This window comes from Phoca vitulina, unplaced genomic scaffold (genome assembly GCF_004348235.1).
Source record: "Phoca vitulina isolate PV1807 unplaced genomic scaffold, GSC_HSeal_1.0 scaffold3, whole genome shotgun sequence".
NCBI classification, from domain to species: Eukaryota; Metazoa; Chordata; class Mammalia; order Carnivora; family Phocidae; genus Phoca; species Phoca vitulina.
In genome coordinates this window covers 56,314,103-56,336,502 of record NW_022589706.1, presented here as the reverse complement: position 1 = coordinate 56,336,502, position 22,400 = coordinate 56,314,103, and the positions used below count along the sequence as shown (strand labels likewise).

The 22,400-nt window shown below is 42.6% G+C and overlaps 1 protein-coding gene across 7 annotated transcripts in view; it reads right to left on the bottom strand.

Annotated features, from left to right (window-relative positions):
• SEPTIN11 (septin 11) overlaps positions 1-22,400 on the bottom strand; it is an 88,243-nt gene that overhangs the window by 15,506 nt on the left and 50,337 nt on the right. For all 7 annotated transcript variants that reach the window (XM_032400583.1, XM_032400584.1, XM_032400586.1 and 4 more), the window contains exons 3-7: positions 19,090-19,285; positions 12,231-12,417; positions 8,663-8,824; positions 4,231-4,327; positions 2,747-2,915 (exon numbers count right to left, since the gene is read on the bottom strand). In XM_032400583.1, coding sequence (XP_032256474.1) covers positions 2,747-2,915; positions 4,231-4,327; positions 8,663-8,824; positions 12,231-12,417; positions 19,090-19,285 — 811 coding nt within the window. The remainder of the gene's footprint in view (positions 1-2,746; positions 2,916-4,230; positions 4,328-8,662; positions 8,825-12,230; positions 12,418-19,089; positions 19,286-22,400) is intronic.

Genomic DNA, 22,400 nt, shown 5'->3' with positions numbered 1-22,400 from the left:
TGTTTTTCTTTCTAGCTATGTCTCCTCAGGCAAGGGAAACAAAAGCAAAAATAAACTACTGGGACGACATCAAAATAAAAAGCTTTTGCAAGGCCAAGGAAAGCATCAACAAAACTAAAAGGCAACCTATTGAATGGCGAAGATATTTGCAAATGAGGTAGCTGATAAGGGGTTAATATCCAAACTATATAAAGAACTTATACGACTCAACACCAAAAAAATCCAATTAAAAAATAGGCAGAGGATCTGAACAGACATTTTTCCAAAGAAGACATGCAGATGGCCAACAGACACATGAAAAGATGCTCAACATTGCTCATCATCAGGGAAATGTAAATCAAAACCACAATGAGATATCACCTCATGGCTAGTATCAAAAAGACAAGAAGTAACAAGTGTTGGCAGGGATGTGGAGAAAAGGAAACCCTTACACACTGCTGGTGGAAATGTAAACTGGTGCAGCCACTCTGAAAAGTGTGGCAGTTCCTCAAAAAATTAAAAATAGAAATATCATACAATCTAACAATTCTACTACTGGATATTTACCCAAAGAAAATAAAAATATTAATTTGAAAAGATATATGCACCTTATGTTTATTGAATATTACTTACAACAGCCAAGATAGGGAAGCAACCTAAGCGTCCATCAATAAGTGGATGGACAAAGAAAATGTGGCATATATCCACAATGGAATATTATCCAGCTATAAAAAAAGAATTAGATCTTGCTGTTTATGATAAGATGGATGGAACTTATGCTAAGTGAAATAAGTCAGGCGGAGAAAGACAAATACCATATGATTTCACTTATATGTGGAATCTAAAAAACAAAACAGATGAATAGGGGCACCTGGGTGGCTTAGTCGGTTAAGCGTCCAACTCTTGGTTTCGGCTCGCCATGATCCCAGCTCATGGGATCGGGTTCTGAGTCAGACTCTGTGCTCAGTGCACTCTCCCTCTCCCTCTGCCCCTCCTCCTGCTTGCTCTCTCTCTCTTTCTCTCTCTCAAGTGGATAAATAAATCTTTAAAACAAAAACAAATGAACAAAGTAACAAACAAAAACCAGACTCTTAAAGAACAAACTGATGGTTGTGGAGGGAGGGGTGTGATAGGTGAAATAAAGAGGAAGATGGATATAAATAAAAGAAGATAGAAACAGATCAAGTTTGTACCAGTTATAAAATAAATCAGTCATGGAGATGAAAAGTACACCACAGGGAATATAGTCAATGATACTGTACTAATGTTGCTTGGTGACTACAATTCGCATGGTGAGCACTGAGTACTGCACAGAATCATTGAAGCACTATGTTGTACATCTAAAACTAATATAATATTGTATGTTAATTATACCTCAATAAAAAAATAAACAAATGTGAGATTATAGTGAGGTATAAAAACAAAAAGCAAAACAAAGAAACCTTAGGCCAGAAGAAATGGAACCAAATGGGGAGCAGAAGATGTGTGAATAAAGCATACTGTCTACAAGTCAGAAGGCCTGGATGACATCTGCCACCATCCCAGAGTCCCGGAAGTCAGGGAGGCCTTGTAGAAGCCGGCTGGAACAGCCCAGCAACTCCGCCTCCTAGTGGGCACTTACCCTGGGCTTGCAGGAGGAATTTTAATTTAAATGCCAAAAACAGAGGCAGCAGAGGAGGAAATAGTCTTTTCCAAGGAACTGCGGCCCCTACTGTGTGCCCAGACACACCTCTCTTCACCTCAACTGAAATCTCCATTAAGACTGCTGTGTGGGCCCAGGAAGGACAAAGCTAATCCTCTGCTGAGCCCAGAGGTGGTAAATCTGGCCCAGGATCCCCACCTCCCCTTACCACTCCGTGGCCAAGGTACTCAGCCCCTGCCGCCCCTCCCCCACCACCAGGTTCTGACAGCGGGGCCTTTGCTAGGCTGCTAAGTCTACATTAATTCTGGTATTCTCCCCTTCACGTTGGGCCTCTTGGTCTCCCTCCATCGATGATGTGGGAAAATACACAAGACATTTTCTACAAGTTATTCCCTTTCCTCCTCATTAGTAGCTAGCATTATACTGAACCACTGAGAGCTGGGAAGAGCCTTGGGAAGGGAGACCTGGCCGGCAGCCACGAGCGCAGCACGCTGGAATGAGCGGCCACAACTCGGTAAACCCCTGGGCTGGGCCCGGTGCCTCTGTGAGCAGAGTGGTGCAGAGCAGGGGTTCACTTTCTACTTACAGGGCCTTGGGTAGGTTGTTTACACTTTCCGTGCCTTAGTGTCCTGACCTGTAAATGAGGAGGATGATGACAGCAACTACATGGGGTAGTTGAGATAATGCCAATAAAGTGATCACGATGCCTGGCAATTATGCCACTAATGTGTCCCCACCAGGTCCCTCTGTCACTGTTTTCTTAATCCAACAAGCATTTCTTTTTTTAAAAGATTATTTATTTGAGAGACAGAGAGATAGTGTGTGTGTGTGTGTGTGTCCGTGCGCACGCGTGCACACCTGAGCCCATGCAGGGGGAAGGGCAGAGGGTGAGAATCCTGGGGCAGACTCCCCACTGAGCACAGAGCCCAACGTGGAGCTCGATCTCACAACCCTGAGATCATGACCTGAGCCGAAACCAAGAGTCGGCCACTTAACTAACTGAGCCACCCAAGCGCCCCAATCGCCCCAAGCCACCCAAGCGCCCCAATAAGCATTTCCATGATGCACCAACACACCACTCAAGCCACTATCCAGGGAACAGCTGATTGTTAGGTGCCCTCATACCTGAAAGGCTTGCTGTCAGGGTCAGTGTCCTTGAAACCCATCTCCTCGAGCTTACAGCGCCGATACAATTCATAATGGCGGGTGTGAGTCTGCTCTCGCAAATCTTCCATGTTCACACGGATCAGCATCTCCCGAAGTTTCACGAAATCACAATGGTTTTCATTCTCAACTGCGAGAGATGGGAAGGTGGGGGTGGCCATTAGCAACGATGTCCCTGAAAATCTGAAGTGACACTTTCAAGAGGTGATCACCATCGCTCCTGAAATCTCTGAAGTCTCAAAGCCATCTGCAGACCTTTACTGGATTCGCCTCACCTTCCCAATGAGGACAAGATTGCTGACAACGCGGACCATGACACTGATGACAGGAGTGACTGCAGAGGGCCTGCTTGAGGCAGGGCACTGCAGGAGGAAGTTTGTAAATATGGTCTTTACTCTTCAGAATAATTCTGCCAAGTAGGCATTGTGACTCTTGCCTTTCAGATGCAGAAGCAAGGCTGTGATGAGCATGCCGACCTCCCGAGTGGAGGTAGCAGAGTCTACATTTAAACACCCCAACATCGGGCTGCAAAGCCAGGTCTAGTTCCACTACTCCATGCCCCCTGGAAGTATACAAGGCAGTTCTTACATACCACTTCTTTTAATTTTATCAACACTATGAAAAAAGTTCTACTGTAGAAAAATAGGTAATAGTCATAAAAATTAAAATTTTCCCAGGAATCCCAAAGGTGTAATTTCTTCTCACTTCTCACAGATTTATTGCCTTTATTCAGAACAAAAGAAAAGGAGGACTGATAGATCTTAAACCCACAGATTTATTACCTTTATTCAGAACAAAAGAAAAGGAGGACTGATAGATCTTAAACCAATGAAGGAATTTTCTGTAGTGATCCTACTTAACCTCTAGCATTGGGCATCTTCCTTCAAAAGGTACAAGGGCAAGTAAGAGTCCTTGCCCAACCAAGCAACATATGGGAAGCTTCTTTAGATCAGAGACTGTGGTCATGTCCCACAGTGCCAAACTAGGTCAGACAGCCTTATAATTCTCCAGTATTTACTGAGATAACATTTAACTGGAAGACAAGTTTTCCAGAGATAATGGAGAAACAAGTATCCTCTTATTTACAAGAAACGTTTTGCAGCTTTTTTATACTTTGCTGGTGAAACTGGTATGAGAGTGGCTGAAACTGCTAGGCAAGAACTCTTTTCCATCAGGAATGTGTGCTGAATTTGCCGCACAAGCCAACATTCTTGAGGGGCTACCACACTGGCACTAGGGCTCTGCACTCACCTCTCCCCACGGTCTACCTACCTGGTCACTGTGTCTTGCTTCCTCGTTTGACAACTGTCATGTGTCTAACCCTACAGCTCTCTTCCTCCTGCCTATGGCTGAGCACCTCCCCAAACACAGCAGGGAGGGAAGGAACGCGGACAGTCACCGCAGGGGTTGAATGTGAAGACACCCTTCCCGTACTGCGCACCTACCCTGCACCACACCCCAGGGGTACTGCCTGGCCTTTGCCATCTTGTTGCCGATCTTCACCTCTTCGGTGCTGCCGACCACTGCAAATGGGAGATGGACCTGTGAAGCGACACAAGGACAGAGACGAGTTACCTTCTCCAGCTCCGCCCTCTTCTGCAGGCCTCACTTGGTGGCAGGAGAAAACAGGGAGGGAGGGTAGGAGAGGGAGGAGAGGGCCGGGGCTCTGCAGGTCAGTGGGGTTGGGCTGCGTGCACCCCACCCTTTCTACAACCAAATACAGACTAGGTGATAGGAGCTAGCTTCAAGGGAAGTGGCAGGAGTCTGCACCCACAGGAAGCTTCAGACTCGTGTTGTACGAGACCACAGCCACTAATATGTATGGCCACTGAGCACTTGAAATGAGGCTTGTGGGATTAAGACACTGAATTTTTAATTTTATTTACTTTTAATTCATTTACATTTAAATTTTAAAATGGAAGATAAAATATTTTTCCATTAAATAAAATTCTGTTGTTTGGGGACTACACTTCATTTTGCTTCAAACTCAATCTTCTAAGAAAAGAACCAGTTTGCTCAATGTGGATGCAAACATTAGAGGAAACTTATCTTTTTGGTAGTTATTTCATACTGAAAAACTTTGAAGTATGTTAGAAGCAACTTGAGTATTCATCCAAATTGGGATATGCTGTAATTATAAAATATACATTGGATTTCAAAGACTTACTGTCAAAGTATCTCATTAATTTTTATATTGATTACATGTTGAAATGATAATATTTTGAATATATTCAGTAAGGCTTTTAAATTAATTTCACATTCCCTTTTACTTTTTTTTTTATAATGCCACTTCTGCCACATTTTTTTAAAGATTTTATTTATTTCTTTATTTTGAGAGAGAGCCCAGAGGCAAGGGCAGAGGGACAAAGAATTCCAAGCAGACTCTGTGCTGAGCACAGAGCCCAACATGGGGCTTGATCTCACAACCCTGAGATCAGGACCTAAGCCGAAACCAAGAGTCCGATGCTTAACCGACTGAGCCACCCAGGCACCCCCTTTTTACCTTTTTAAATGTGACTACTGGAAAATGTTAAATTACTTGTGTGACTCATATTATATTTCTATTGAACAGCATTGCTTTAGATAGTTGGCCACTGCACAAAATTCAAGTCAGAAATACACTTTAGCCCAAATTACTGGCCCAAGCCTTGCAGCCCAGACTTATCTCAAGCAGAGGTGGTGTTCAAGACAACGGACTGTTCCACATTGATTTCTTTGGTACCTATGGCTACATTCTGGGAGTAGGGGATGAAAGGGATAGTAATTCCACCTTTTTTCCATTAGCATATAAGAATAAGATTTGAAATGGCTGTTCCGAGACATATTATCTCGAGTTCCTTGATCCACTGCTCTTCTACTGCAGAGAAGCTGAGAAAGACAAGAATGTTTCAAAGCCAAATCCTCTCCCACAGAGGGCATAACCCTCAGCCCAGGCTGCCCAAGTGGTATTCCGCAGATGCTCAAGATAGTTCTATTTTCTGGTTCATCTCACACTCTGGAGAAAGGAAGAAAGCACATTCTCTTTCTCAGACTCTGAGTCTGGAACTGTAACATGTTCCCTGAAGTTGAGGAGCACCAGGACCCTTCCAGCCAACATTTTGGTGTAATGACCCAAGAAAACCGTTTTCTCTGCTCACCCTAAGGGACAAAAGCAACTGCCAAAGAAATCTGTTTTCCACCTATCACGTGGGATTTCATCACCAGGAATTGCTTGCAATGGAGAGCCTAAAAAACAATTTCTTGTTGAAGAACAAGATTAATTTGGGACAACCAGCTCGATTAATCAGATAAAGAGAGAAAGAGCCAAGATTCATGGCTATTTTCTTTCCAAGAAATTTAACACAAATTTAGTTGCATGACCATCCAAAATGATTTAAGAGGATGGGAAGGGAAATAAAGAAAAAATTAGATGATATTCATTCACGTTATTTCTCGAATCCTACACTGACATCCCAAATCACGGCTCTGCAACAGAATAAACCAGTGCTGCCCCGCCCGAGCTCCTGACAACGCCGTAACACGAGCTAGCTGCTCCGTGGGCGTCACTCCCACCGGCCCCACTGACATTTGTGCCACGTGAGGGGCGGGCTGCCGTCTCCTCTCACCTGAATACCTACCCACAGGATTGGTGTGGGCGCTAAATGTAAATAAAGCCTCGAGCAGCGGCTGGTGCACAGTAAATGCTCCACAGATGTCAGAAACGTCAGGTGCTATGATTATTAAGAAAGCTCTCGGTACCCACAACCAGAGAGTTCTAGACGTGGAGGAGACCTCACATGCTACCTGTTTCGATCCTGCTTAGGAACTCCCTCTACCACAGCTCTTCTAAGTGCTTTGATTCAGAATCTGTGGTCCACCCCCCGGCAGTGGGAACACGCTCCTTCCACGGGGTGCTTGCTACGCTGTGGTGGTCCTGATGGCCAAACTCCTCACTGCCGTTCACTGTTGGTTTCAGCTCTGTCTTTTGAATAAGAGCAGTCACTCTCCCCTATGACAACCTTCCTTTCACACCCCCTCAGGCCATCTCCTCAGGAAGAGTCTGCTTTCCAGTTTCCAGAAGTTCCAGAGGCTTTACTATCCTGACCACAGGAGCATGGCAGCCACAGTGGGTCATACAACTCAGAGTGTGACCAGACTAGAACAGAGTGGAGCTGGGCTATCTTTGCTTTAATGAGCTCCTAAATTTTAAATTCATACAATAGTCCCAGAGAGGGGAAGAGCTGCATTGACTTCCAAAGTCCTAGGCATATCAGGAATAACTTAAGGAAGAAACAGCGCTACATAGAAAAGTCCGTATGTTGGGGGCGCCTGGGTGGCTCAGTCAGTTGGGCGTCTGACTTTGGCTCGGGTCGTGATCCTGGGGTCCTGGGATCGGGCCCCACATCGGGCTCCCTGCTCGGAGGGGAGTCTGTTTGTCCCTCTCCCCCAGCTCATGCTCTCTCTGTCTCTCTCCCTTAAATAAAGAAAATCTTTAAAAAAAAAAAAAAAAAAAAAAAGTCCGTATGTTGAACTGAAGAAACAAGGAGTTTTGTGGTATAACCCTGTTCTTCTAAATTATGATGGCAAACAACACAGATGTGGGACCAGGGTTGAAATCTCAGTGCTGCTATTAGCTGGCTTTGACCAAGGCATTTAATTCTCCAGATGAGCTTCAGTAGGAGTCCCCTTCATATGAAATGTCTAGCATAGGCAAATCTATAGAGATAAGAAAGTTGAGTGGTAGCTGCCTAGGGCTGGAATGGTTAGAGGGTTGACTGCTAAAAGGTACACAATTTCTTTTTGGGGTGATGAAAAGGTTCTAAAATTGATGGTGGCAATGGTTGTACAACCCTGTGAATATACTAAAAACCACTGAATTATATGCTTTAAATGGGTAAATTGTACAGTATATCAATTATATCTCAATAAAGCTGTTAATTAAAAAAAAAAAACAGTGCCTTTAGTGCATTTAATGACTTCATTAGACACTTTTCATGACCAGATCTAAGGAAAGTAGAACATAACTCAACCTACCACAACTTAGACTGACTTCTGCTGCCAATAGCATCCTTTTGGATCATTTTTTAGCATGTATCCAGGGAAAGGCAACTTATTTAATAGCTTCTAATTGCATTTCACTGAAGCTAAGCTACAATTTTAAGAATTCCAAAAACCATCATTGGGCATCTCCTATGTGCAAAGAACGCTACTTTTACAGAAGTTATGCATTCCTAAGTGGAAAAAAAAAATGTATGGTAATTGTGGCCCAGAGATGAGCCATGCCTGTGAGATACAAAAGAGGCAGTGGGAAAGATGCAGGTGTCAGCGGGCAGCATGGAGGCTCACCACGAGACATCGTATCGCAGGTGCACCTAAGAATTGCTGAAGCTTTTGTCCTTTCTCTTCTGACCATCCTGCCTGTGAGGTGAAGAAATTATACCTCGACTGCCAGTTAACCCAATGGTTCAGGAAAGGGTAGGAGAAGCAGAAAGGAGGGAGAAGCAGAAAGGAGGGAAAGGCAGGAACCCATCACAGAAGCCAAAATGAGGCAGGTGGACATATTTCCGCCAACAATGCCAGAAACAAGCAGAGATCTATTTCCTGTAAGCTGCTTTGTATGAGATGGTGCGGGCGGGCATTCCCTTCCCACAAGATTGGCTGTAGAAATCTTATCTGTTGGAGTGGGAAGGAAACTGGAGATTAGCTTGCCTAAGTTTCCCATTTGACAGATGGAGACACTGAGGAGCAGGGTGGTTAAATGCCTTGCCATAGTGACAGGGCTGGACCACACTGAAGAATCAGATTCCCGGTCCAGGGTTCTAGTCACTCTACAATGCTGCTACCAAGAAAAGCTTTCAGGAAAATTACTGGTAGGTTCTTCCTAACTTGAGGACTTACGCTCATTGTTGCATTAATCTCCGCCACCGTTTCTTCATCTGTGGGGAACTGATATATCTGGACTCCATTGCTGACCAGTTCACTCATGATCTTACTCTTGAATTTGTGCAGTTCATTTTTGGCAATGGTGTCAGCTTTTGCAATTATTGGAATGATGTTCACCTATAAAACAAACACATCTATTTTTACACAATTCCAATGTAAGAAAAATAAGACAAATGAATGAAACATAATAAACAACAAAAATTGTAAAGCTTCACTTAAAAAACAGAGATGATATTGAAAATCAGACTTTCTGCCCAGATGCAAAATTAAGAAGATATGGGATAATCTTTTAGCTCCATCTGTGAACACTTTTACTTCCTCCCATCCGGCACTGAGAGCATACTTGTAATTTCCTCTTCTGTGCTACCTCATTTTTTTTTCTTTTTTTAACAGACTAGAAGGAAGTGTTACTCTATGACAAATAGCGATAACAAAGCCTATTCTTTCAATAACCAACCACTCCTTTTAGACCCCTCCCAGCTACTTTAGGAGCTTGATTTTAGCATGTTCCTAACAGTGTAATAGCCAAGACTGTGTTAGTCAGAACAGTGGAATATCCAACTCTCCCAGGATAACATCCTCTCTTTTTTTCTAATGACTGCTAGGAGTGGAGAATCGACGTATTCACTGAAACAAAAACAGTTTCACCTACTTTTAAAATTCTCAAAATCATACCAACTAATTCTCTTGAAACACTGGTTTCTATCACATTACTTCTTCATACCAGAATGAGACCTGGTGCCAAAGACAAGGCTCACTTTCAGGGCACAGGCTACAAAGACCAGGAAGAAGGCCAAGTTTGACAACCGTGGCAGAAAGCCCAGCGTGAAAGCCAGGGACACCTTCAAGCACAAGCCCCAAACCCCAACGTCAGTCATTCTTCCAACTTTCCCCAGCACTGTCCACACAGCACATTTTTTAAAATTCTTTTTTTAAGATTAACTGTCCTCCACTCCGTGGTAGGTACAGAACTTTCATAAGACACTACCGACATCCGATACCTGGGGCCATGCTCTCCACCCAGCTCAGGGCAAAGAGAGACAGACTTGGTGAGAAAGCCGTCCTAGCAAGAGAATGAGGGAGTCTTTAAGGAGGTTTTCTTGGTCATGTTTTACTTCCTTTGCTTCTCCTTTTATTCCAAGAGCCAAATCAAAATCCCTGATACATCACAATGAGGAGATATGTGGATAGAAAAACCTATTCTTCCCCTATTCCTCTACCCACTCCTACCCTCATCGTGCCTGGGCTCATCCAGCAAGTCACAGACCGAGAAACACACTGGTGGTGGGGAAATGTGTGGGTCAGGACCCGAGGAACAAAACACTTGCCCGTTGTTCTTACTGGCTATCTTTTGTACACACTTAGCATTCAGTTAATATTACAGACAAAATGGCAGAGCTTCATAGTTTCTTGGGCCAATCTGATCAGAGTAGATAGATGAACAAAGCAATTTAGATTTAAAATCTTCTTCCTTGGGGGGCCTGGGTGGCTCTGTCAGTTAAGCGTCTGCCTTCAGCTCAGGTCATGACCCCAGGGTTCTGGGATCGAGTCCCACATCGGGCTTCTTGCTCAGCAGGAAGCCTGCTTCTCCCTCTCCCACTCCGCCTGCCAGTGTTCTGTCTCTCTCTCTCTCTCTGACAAATAAATAAACTTAAAAAAAATCTTCCTTGGTAGCAGGTGCTTGAAAATCTTTTCTGAAATTATCATATATTTGTGACTTACATAGTTAAGAGCCTGAACTCTTCACTTTGCTTGTATCAACAAACCTTTTTGCAAATACCATTTTCAGATGCTCTCCAGCATGCCCAGCTCTACAGCAATAGTGATTCTTTGAAGGCAGTTTAACCTGCTTTCTGGGGACTTTTTTGTTAGTTTGTTTCCAGCTGTGTTTGCTTTGCCGTATTTTCGTTCCTTTTTTCCCTTTTTAACTCAACTCTACTAAGCATAACGCTGTTGTTGAATATTAGCCTGGCTTGGCCCACCGACGTGGCCTCAGTCAGGAGCCCCCCTCCGTCCCTGCCTGTCCGCCAGCCCTGTGGCCAGGACAGGACAGCCCAGGGAGCCTGCCTCGCGGCCCAGATCCTTCCACTGTCCGTGGCTAAATGCAGCTGAAACAAATGTGATGGAGAAGGGTTTCCGTGTGTTCTCGGGAGAGCACTCCAGCTGCGGTAATCCACTCAGGCCATCAGACTATGTTTCTGTAAACCCGAGCGTCTGCACGTGCTGGAAGCCTAGGAGCCTGGCTCTGCGTCAGCCACGGCCGGCGCTTTGGCCGCGAGTTCAGACAGAGGCCGTGGGGACAGGCTGGTCTTCTGAGTGTTCTCTGTCACGTTCCTCTGGAGAGAGAGCATCTTTCCAACAGTGTTGTTTAGACAAAAAAATAACACCCAACAAAACCCTCTAGAGACGGTAAGACTCTTCATGGAACTCAAAAAGAAGGTTAGGAGAGAAAACACCACAGTTTCTTTTGGGGGGGTCGTTCCCATTGTCGTTTGCTTCTTTGTTTTCAGAATGTACTGTCTTCCATTTATTTCAAAATGAAAAAATCAAATTAATTGTAAAGTAGGTCACTAAACGTTATCAAACTTATCAGGACTTTCCTTCAAATGTTGTGAAAGGGAGAGGTTATTAATGTGGAAAGCTCAGGTGTCAAACGGAAACTACTTTGTAAAAACACACGGGTGCAGTTCAGTTTTAAATCTAAGGAATTGGACTGCCCTTATCACCTAAGTAAAAAAAAAAAAAAATAACACCTTTTTTTTTCCACTCAAAACTTCATATTAAAGCCTAACTTTTAAAGACTTTTAACAAAGAAATTTAAAGAAAGCTTTTAAGAAAATAAACAAATTGTGACTTCGTATTTCAATCTCCCTAAATTTAACCCCTCCTATGACCTTTTAGGTGCCTCCACTATTTAATTCCCCAACCCTCATCAGAGCACCCATTGGTGCTAATTTAAGAACTAAAAATACCTGGTAAAGAGCTCCATGGTTTTGTTTGTTTGTTTTATTTTGTTTAGCCTAACATCCAGAGGTTTTGAAGCATTTTTCTCACATTGCTAAACCCTATTGTTCCTTAAACCAGAAAAGACAATTAGGGGGTTGGAGGAAGGGGGGAGGGATGAATAGGCAAGAGCACAGAGGAGTTTTAGGGCAGGAAAAGTACTCTGTGTACTATAATGAGGAATACAGGTCTTTATAGATGTGTCCCAGCCCACAGAATGTATGCCACCAAGAGGGAACCCTAATATAAACATGGACTTTGGGGGGCTGATGTGTCAATGTAGGTGCACCCACTGTGACAATGTGCCCATCGGGTGGGGGTGTTGATGTGGGGGCAGGGGTATACGGGAATCTCTGTACCTTCCTCTTAACCCTGCTGTGAACCTAAAACTGCTTGGAAAACAGTCTTGTAAAACAAAACAATACAACCAAATGACATTAAAAGGAGAAAATAAATCAGGGCCTTCAGATAAAGGTGATCTAAAAGGAGAGGGGACAGTGGCCAGGGTGGTAGTGGGTACCTTGCTATCCAGCTTTTTCATGGTGACTAGATCCAGAGACTTCAGGGAATGGCCAGTGGGGGCAATGAAGTAGAGGCATGCGTGGATCCTGGTGTCGTGGTAGTTGAAGAGAGAACGTTTGATCTTCAATTCCTCTTGCAGGTAGGCCTCAAATTGGGCATCAATATATTCCACTATTGGCTTATAGCTAGAATGCAGAAGAACGTTCTGTAAAACACACCTTCAAATGAGCATGTTTCTAGCCGTAAACCTCTCATGCAGTTCAGTGCAGGACAATCCTTCTGTAAAGTCTCCAATGGCTCCCTTGCTTATGAGCTAAAGCCCCAAAGACTTACCTGGGCATCCCGGGCCTTCCATCCCTGGTACCTGAACATCTCTCAAGCTCCTCTCTCCCACTCCCTCCCTGGCTCGCTGCTTCTGTCCCAGTCACACACACGAAGCTTTCATCTGCCTCTGTGCCTTTGTTCACGCTAGCCCCCGTACCCGGAACAGACCTCTTCCTAGTATTCTCCTGGCTAACATTCATCCTTTAAAACAGAGATTATAAATATGTGAACCATGCTGTCACTTCCCATGGAAGACACTGCTAAGAGATTGTGGCATTCTTTCCTGCTGGGCCGAAATGGAGTCTCAGAATCTGTCTTAATAAAGTGATTCTGACAGCCTCTGCCAACTGATTGACTTTGGTGCACAAAAGGAAAGTTGTTTTCAATTTCAGGCGATGGTATCACCTAGTGGGAGCTCTTCTGTGCTCCCTCCACAGCTTCATCTATAAACTGAGGGGCCTGGGTGATTAGGAGCTTCAAGATTACTTCCAACTCTGAAATTTTATGATTGGAAGATAAACTTTGTAACCCTTCTCAGCAAATCATAATTCAAATTCAAATCTGTTTTGAATAATTACGTATGATTCTATTAATTGACCATAATCATTAAAGCATATTGGGAATATGCATTCAATAAACGAGATGTTCTCCAGGGACTCAGCAGTACATTAGGTAGGTCATTGTGGAAAAGCTATAAACTTTCAGGTCTCCAGGGGACTGCTCAGAAGTCAGAAATAAAAACCTTTCAACACTTGGCTCCCCTAACTCATATATTAAACTGAAATCCTTGAAAGGGAACTACAAATCTTTGATAATGTGGATGACAGCAGATACCCTGAGAGAGCAAACAAACAAAACAAAAAATATATTTATAACCAAAAACTGAAAGCACTCAGAAAAAAGTTTTCTGATATTTTTCCTTGGTGATTCATCATAATCCACTGATTCAATTTGAGCAGACAAAATCTCTAGTGGTTTAAAGAAAAAGCAGGATATGCCTCTGTAATAACAAAGTTCTAAATACGACAACAGAAATCCCAATAAATTCTAATAGAAAGAATGAGCAAGTGATAAATTTCTTCTATGTTTTGCACTTTAAAACACAGGTAGGTATTACATAACAATATTAATAATATTATCATAGGATAGTGGTTAGAAGCATGGATTCAAGCCAAACCAACTTCAACTCCACAAATTTACTACCTATGTGACTTTGAGCAAGTTACTAAACATCTCTGTGTCTCAATTTCCTCATAGGTAAATCAAGGACAAAAAAGTACCTATATCAGAGAGCTACTGTGACAAATAAGCTAATATGTGTAAAGGACTAGCACAGAAGAGTAGGATATAACTATTTCACAGTAATATAATAAAAAATAATAAACAACAAATAGGAGAAAAGCAAGCCTGACTTTTTAGAAAGAGAAGGGGGAAAAAGGAACCCTACCCTCACCTGGCTCATGGTAACCATTCTGCTGCTGAGCTCGTGCCCTGCACTCCACCGAGGTCCACCCGTGCCAGCCCAAGGCCTCATCTTTCCGTCTCCGGACACTGAGGCAAGTGTTGGGGGAACCAGGGTCTTTCTCCAACACCCTCTTCGGAAAGGAAAGGAAAAGCAGCTCACAAGCAATTGCTCCTTCCTGCCTCACCAGTTCCTGATTTTTAGCCTCTCAGCACCACGTCCCCAACGGTGCTCCAAGTATGTTTCTGCTTTCTATTAATTTCCCTCTTGCCTCTGGTGTTGATTCTGATCCTCCAAGATTATGGGAAGCATAACACCTCTCCTTTTCCAGGGAGGAATGCTTTCTGCCCTGGATTCAATATATCTCAAGAAACCTTTTGTTCTCCTCTTACATCTTGGGTTTCCTTCTGCCTTCCCCTGTCAGGGAGCTCTGGCTAATCTTCCAATCTCCTTCTTTTCCCTTTACGTGATCTCCCTGAAAAATCACATTTACTCCTGTGTTTTACTTACTATCTAAGTGATGATAATTCATAAATCTCTGCTCATAGCCCAGATCTTTCACTCAAGTTTCAGCACCATTCATCCAACTGCTTACGAGATATCTCCGTTGGCTCTTCTAACTAAATGTGTCCAAGATGGGACTCTTCATCCTGCCCCCAAACCCACACTTCCCTGTATCCCTTCGCTTGGTGAATGGCACCCCCATGCACACCACCCGGGGACCTCCCCTTTTACTCCCCCACAACACACACAATCAAGCATGAAATTCCATCAATTTTAACTTCTAATTGTTACAACAAATTAAAAAGGAATGTATTTCAGGAGAACTATTTACCAAAATCAGTATTCCTGTGTTTAAGTCAGCCAGTAGTTTTGTATTCCCCTTCATAATCCTTTAAACAAATGATCTGCCCCTCTTCTCCTACTCCTTTCCACTTCTTATCTACATTCACAGTCATAAAGAGAAGGAAGTATAATCCCAATTTTGCCTTTTGCTAGTTTCCATTCTTATAGAAAGGACACCCATTTATTTTCTGTTTGGCCAATTCCAAGTTCTCTGGATTACAGTCATACCAAGCAGAGGAAAATGGAGGAGGGAAAATCAAATCTAGTCCTTACATTGTCTCCTTTTAAGGCATGGGGATAGTCCTTTTTACCCACAACTCATTTTTTTCATATACCTCCAGCCACAGAATCCACAATAAAATACAGAGGCTGACCCTGAAACTGATGGAAAAAGATATTTTATACAATGTTTTCTATCCACCCAAGCTACCCACTGATCATTCTTGCAAAAGAACCAACACCATTGTTCAGGGACCGACTCTCCGTTTTACATATGGCCAGATACCTACCATCTATTTTTCTCTACCTTGCTGTTAAGGTTAGTTTTCCTTATCTCTCAACTACCTCCATCAGAAAGTGTGATAAAAACAGAAATTAAAGACCAGATGGTCCACTTCAATACCATTTTATAACTCTGATACAAAGATTTGGTGAGTTTGAAGATTTCAATTATTCATGCTTTTCAGGGTTGATTATCATTACAGTTAGTGACATGCCATTGACATTCTATCTCCCATTTCCCAAATGTAGGGCAAATGAATTATTCTATTTCCAGTTCTATGACAAAACTTGGTTTACCTTCTTCTCCAGACCCCTTCCCTTCTTCACTGACGAATACAGACAGCAAAACAAAGAAGCCCTTAAACCATGAAGAGTTAATCTTGCTATTAAACATAACAGGAAACCTTACCAGATCTCTCTTCCTGCCTCCTTCTAGCTAGCTCGGTCTCAGGCAGATACTCATGCAGGAATGCTGACATGACTGAAGCCTACATAAACAAGCTGGGACATTCTTGAAGTCCTGCATTCATGGCAAAAAAGCTTGCCTCATCCCCAAAGTAGTAAAAATAACCATGGGTTTAGAGAAACAGCACATTGCTTCCCATATGGTTACGTATCAATGCAAAAATGCATATCTCACTTCCAATTCTTTTATGGAAGCAGACTGTCCAAAAAAAAATTTTTTTTTTAAACAACAGTCACTCGGGTTTAGAGTCAACAGTGTCAACAATGCCTTCTAGGGGACAGAGTTCTAAATGCCATTTAAAGAGGTTATGCAACAGCTGTCAAGAAATTTCAGAAGAAAAAAAATATTTGGTATCTAGGTTAGGTTAATATCACACTTCCTCTCTTCTAACTCTCCTTGGAAACTATTATTTGACCCAAATGAGTCAGATAATTTCTTAAAGAGGCCTCCAGCTGCAAATAGGAGAATTGGTATTGCAGTAGCCACTTGCTGTTCAGTGCCGGCCAGTGAAAACCAGCAGGCTGAAGGAAAATCCCCACTTGGGGAGAGGCAATTCAGTGCAGCCACTGAGGCAATGACTCTGAGCGGGAAGAGCACATGGAGTCTTAGCAGAAAGATGCTGGAAGATGGTTCTCATTCCTGCAGGAAGGGATCCTGAAAAGGTCCAGTTACTGCCTTCCAATCAGGGAGTGCACAAGCATGACATCTATTTCACTTGGTATTACAAACAGCCTTCAGGCAGTAACCTCTCCATCATTCCTTGGCATTGAGGTCATAAGTTAAGAGCAACAGCTCAGCTGCAGGGTCTGAGCTTAGCTGTCCCCCACCCCGCACAATGTACAGATAGTTCATTTTGACCAGATGCGAAATAAAATCCTTCTCACTACATCTAACAATTGCTCCTATTATTACAGGACAATGTTTATTGAAGAGCATTTAAATTGCTCTATAGATAAAATGGAGCTCAGTGCTCAGCTAGAGAATGAATTAAATATTTCTTCCTAATTACTGTGTTGCTCATATATACCAGGGTAGTTAAAATATCTCTAGGCAATACACATTCTAGATAAAAATAGTTCAAGTTCCTCTTGATAAAACATATGCATATAATATACACAGTTTTGAGGAAAATTTTTTAAAAAACAAACAAACTCTGGTACTAATAAAATTTCTGAGCCCTAAGCAAACATATCTTACTGACTTGGGGTTTTATTCCCATTATGTTGTCACTGCACAAAAATGTCTCTGGAAGCCCCCTTCTAGAATCATCTTTGGACCTGCGACAATTTTAACTTTCTCTAACTTCTTTTGAAAATGAATACAATAGGGCACCTGGGTGGCTCAGTGGTTAAGCGACTGCCTTCGGCTCAGGTCATGACCCCGGAGTCCCGGGATCGAGTCCCACATAGGGCTCCCTGCCCAGCAGGGAGTCTGCTTCTCCCTCTGACCCTCTCCCCTCTCATGTTCTCTCTCACTCTCTCTAATAAATAAATAAAATCTTAAAAAAAGAAAATGAATACAATATTTAAAATAGTCATAAGATATTTGATGTTAAGAATGATGAATAGGATGGATGATCTCGAAAAGGAGTGTGAACATATTTGGGGACTGAGGTTAATATATCGATTGAGCACCAGGAAGTTTTAAGATTAACAGCTTCCCTCAAATAAAGGCATACAGCAACTCAGAAGAGCCAAACTTACCTGGCTTTATAAATTGAGTACACATTTTATAAAAATAAAACCTAACTGTATTATTTTATAATTATATCTTCAAGTTTATTTGAATGGGTTTTAATGAATGAATACATAAGACTGACTTACAGGTAGTAACCTCTATCTACATACAAACTATTGGAACACAATTCTTAGAAAATAACTTATTTCTTAAGCAGGTTAGACATGTCCTTTCTTCCACATATATAGTTTATTGTATAAATTACTTCACAGCTTAACAAACCCCACTGGATAGAGAGGGAAAGTTTAATCCAGTCGACCTAAATTCCTCATTAGGCTTGACTGAAACCACAATCATTCAGACTCGATTTGGCAATTCTGCACCCAGCCTGCTGCCCACCTCTCTAGCAGCCTAGAGGAAGACCCAGATACTTCACAGAAGGACTCACAGTGCCTCACACCAAGCACTGATATCAACAGCAAAATCCAGTTTCAGCTGGAAATCAAGATTTTTCCAACAGATCTTCCATAAAAATGCTTTCTTCACTTTGAGGTTTTAGGAGTTAATACCACTTTGACTAAAGACTTCAAAATACAGGATAATCCCCTTACTACCACACCCTCTTCCAGGCCTTGCCTTTCACAGTGTCCTTCCTTAGGTCTCTGCCTAAGAATAGGACGGTACACAGTATCACACGTCTAGTGACATTCCCTTAAAGCGAGATAAATTGCCACGGTCCCATAGCTTGTCATTGGCAGAATCCAGGCTATAACCCAGGTCTCCTAAATCCTGGGCTGTGGCTTCTTACAGATGATTTCTCATCAACTCTCAGTTTTCATTGAAATCTGCAAGAATTTGGGGATTAAGTCAAATATCCCAATCTGCCTCAGGGACTAAGAGAGCATGGCAGATGCTCATTCCGAATTCCTCTACTCTTTAATGCCTTCTTATTTTGCAGAGTTGCAAAAAACAAAAACAAAAACCACATTTCCCAGATTCTCGCAGCTCATGTTCTAGATGTGGTTTAGTTTCTACCAATCAGACGCAGCTATACAAGACCTAGAAGCAGGGAGTGAGCACCACACAGCTGAGGCCACAGCAGGCCACACCTATTCTCCTTGCGAGTGATGGTAAAGGCATGTGGTTATCCGGGACAGAACTGGTGGAGGTTCTAGAGACCTCCCCGCAGTGTCATGGGTACCAAATTATATAAGGTGACTGGTGGCAGGGGCTTCTGCCAATTGTCCTGTAGAATACTGGGGTGTTTCTCTAGATTGCTTTTCCTGTTGGGAAAGCCCCCACATCTAGTTCCATGACCCTCCTGGAAAAACGCCGTAAGCTAACTTATTCCTTCTAAGAAATCCCTTTTTTCCTTACACTAGCTGGAATCAACTGTGTTGTCTGGTTCTGACCTCAGGGAAGAACATTCTAAGGAAATTTCTCAGAGAACAAGGATGTCTTTTCTTTTAGGCAACAGAAGACCAGCCCCATAACTAGTGAACATTTAGCCTTTGAATTTACCCAGAACAGGTCCTGCCATCTCCTGATCCATTTATATCCCCATGAAATCCCAAGATGTACCTGTCATCTTTATTTATCTGGTCTCCAAATCCCACGGTGTCAACGATGGTTAACTTCAGCCGTACGTTGCTTTCCTGAAGCTCGTAACTTCTGGCTTTTAACCGGACACCTGGTTCATTGTGAGTAGCTGGGTCACTTTCAAATTTGGTGTTGAATAAAGTGTCCATTAACGTGGATTTGCCGATGCCCGTCTCACCTACAAACCACAAGGGAGACATAAGAATGTGTCAATGCCTCTCAGACATCAGTTCAGTTCATCAGGGATTTCTCATACTCATATTTGTAAAATTTTTGTAAAAGTATCACCAGAAATCCCACTACAAAAAGATAGTTTTTTACATGTGTGATCTATCAAATCCCTCCCTAGATAGGCCTTAATGAATTCCAGAAACCATTTAGCGTAAAAGATCTTGCACTTACAGATCAAGACGCTCTTCTTAACCTCTGGACAGAGAAGAAGAACCTGTAAGCTTGCCTGTGGCAGCTTGTACATTTCAAAGACATAAACTGTATCTCCTCCTCTCCTAAATATTGGTGTGTAAAATTACATTACTTTAAAAAATACCATATTGTTTGTTTCTGTTACCAGGCGAAAAAACACTAATCCCATTTATATTATCCGATGTCACCAAATTATCTGATACCATCTAATGTTGTTGAAAAGAATTACATTTTCAAAACAACACTCTCGACAATAACAGCAATCGTAACAAACCCAGCTAAAGTTACTGAGGGCTTACTTTGTGCCAGGCCCCGTAGCAAGGGCTTCCAATGCATTATCACATTTAAATCCTACTACTCTCCCCCATGCAAGAGGCACTATTGTCCCCTCCATTTCACAGAAGGGGCAGTAAGACCTAGCTAAGTTTAAGGAACTTGTCTAAAGTCACATTGTTCTGTGACAGAGCCAGCGTTTTCACCCAAGTTCGTGTGGTTCTAACACTTACACTCAACCAACACAACATCCTGACTTTACTATTAGAGAGAAAACCCACGGCCTGGTATTTTCCAGTTACAGTTATGCATCTGTGTGACTCCTCCATATTACTTCCATTTTTCCTTCCCTATTCAACTGGAATCAAGATGGAAAAACATTTATTAGATAGTTTTTCCAGTTTCAGGGTGATATCTGTGATGACGAAAGTAAATGAGGTTAAGCAACCTGCAACAATGGCCTTGTTAATTCACATCGATAATTCAAATCGGTGTTTGCTGAAGCCCTAACATGTGCAAACAAGAGTGGCAGGGACCTGGGACCACTGCACTAATCAAATGAGGAGACCCAAATGTGGAGCAAGAACATTAGTTAGGCCTCCAAAATAGTGTCAAGCAAAACTGTCTCTTAATCCTAATCCTTATGTTGAATTAAAAATAGAACCTACCCTTGTCAGTGGCAGTGGCAACTGAGTGTGATAGTGGAAAGAGGGACGCAGAAATCAAGAAACGTGATCCATAAGAATGCCTTTGTTTTTCAAATCTGGAATATTTCCCAGTTACACTTCCAGTTCAATTTAAACACGCCAACATGTTGCAGCTCTTTCAACAAATCCAAATCCCATGAGGTTTCTCTTCTAAAGGGTTGCTATGAAGCCTTTTAGGATGGTGACAATTCTGTGGGAAAAAGCTCTGGGATTTGTAGCCTTAAAGCAACTGTCCCACTGTAATGACAGAATTCACTCAGTAAGTTGAGGTTCTGTAATACTCATTACTTTCAAACACAATGCGAAAGTGAAGGAGGATGGAGCCTTTCTGGATTTGAGCTTTCTCTACTTAGAAGCTTTATGTTTTACCACTGGCTATAATGATTCACTTACAGGATAAAAACTGTTAAAGTACATTTGCCTTACTCTTTAACCTTGCCCATTAGGCAGTACCCGATACATCTAAGATCAAAGAATGTCCTCCTTCATCAGGCTGCACGCAGCCAGGACTTTCTCCAGTGCCTACTATGTGCCAAGCTCTGTGTCACGTTCTAGGAATACAACAATGAACTAGCTTGATACGGTGCTCTCCCATTGCTTAGAATCTGACCTGGAATGGGACTGAACACCAGTCAGACTCTAATTTAATATTACAGAATGATATTCTAAGTGCCTGCCATAACTGCATTCCTCTTATGAGCAAGACCATACCCTGTGACCTTGCTAGTGACCACAGGTAACTGGACGAGGGCTAGTCCCCCAACCGAAGGTACCCATAGCAGCCTGGTCACTATGCTCTAAGAAAGTGCTCCATACTGCAGAGATACACAATCCACACACAAAGCAATAGCACAGAAAAGAAAAGATACACAGAGGGAAGTGAATAAGCAGAGGCCTTGAGGCAGAAAAGGCTATAAGTAAATAGAAGATGTGTTGTTGACTAACATTTAGCTGGGAATACAGGAGGAAGAGAGCGGATAGATACAGTAGAGCTTAGTATCCGAAATTTATTCATTAATAACATTTAAGTACATCCTATGTGACAAGCATGGGTGCTGGGGACAAAATGTGAATAAAAACGGACAACTGACACTGACTGAACTTCTGTAATATCCTGAATGTCATTCCAGATCTCCACAAAGTCTGGATGTATAACAGTTGAGACTGTTTCCTGTCTTCCTTACTCTCCTGAATATTCTTACAAAAAAGCCCATCAAGGGCCATCTGGGTGGCTCAGATGGTTAAGCATCTGCCTTCAGCTCAGGTCATGATCCCAGGGTCCTGGGATCGAGCCTCCCCCCCCCCCCCCCCCCCCCCCCGGCTCAGCAGGGAGTCGGCTTCTCCCTCCTCCCTCTCCCTTTGCCCCTCCCCCCGCCCCCCTACCCCCCCCCCCCCCGCTCCTATGCTCCCTGGCTCTCTCTCAAATGAATAAAATCTTAAATTAAAAAAAAAAGCCCATCAATAAAAGATCTCTAAACTAGTCTCTGCTCCCTAATGTAATAGAGCTCAATAGCTGATATCCATGATGCATGGCTTAACAAAATAACTTTGAGCAAAACAAAGTTACTATGTAATGGATACAGAAACAAATAGAGCTCTCACTCTTCGATACTTAGAATCTGGTAGGCAATTCAACACTGAAGGCGCTGGAGTCATTTTCAGTATCTGCTACATGTGTAACTTTCTCAAGGGCAGCAAAGTTCTTTTCCAGATTTACCCATTTTCAGAATATGGACAAAGGAACAACAGCAGAACTACCTCATAAAGGTCTCTGCACAAGGTTAAAGTTTCTCTCAGTACAAAGTGACCCATTTAACTTTCATCTCTTTCCCTAAGAAAAGCAATGAAGACTTCAATTTACATGGTAAGGATTCCAGGTTACCTAGACAG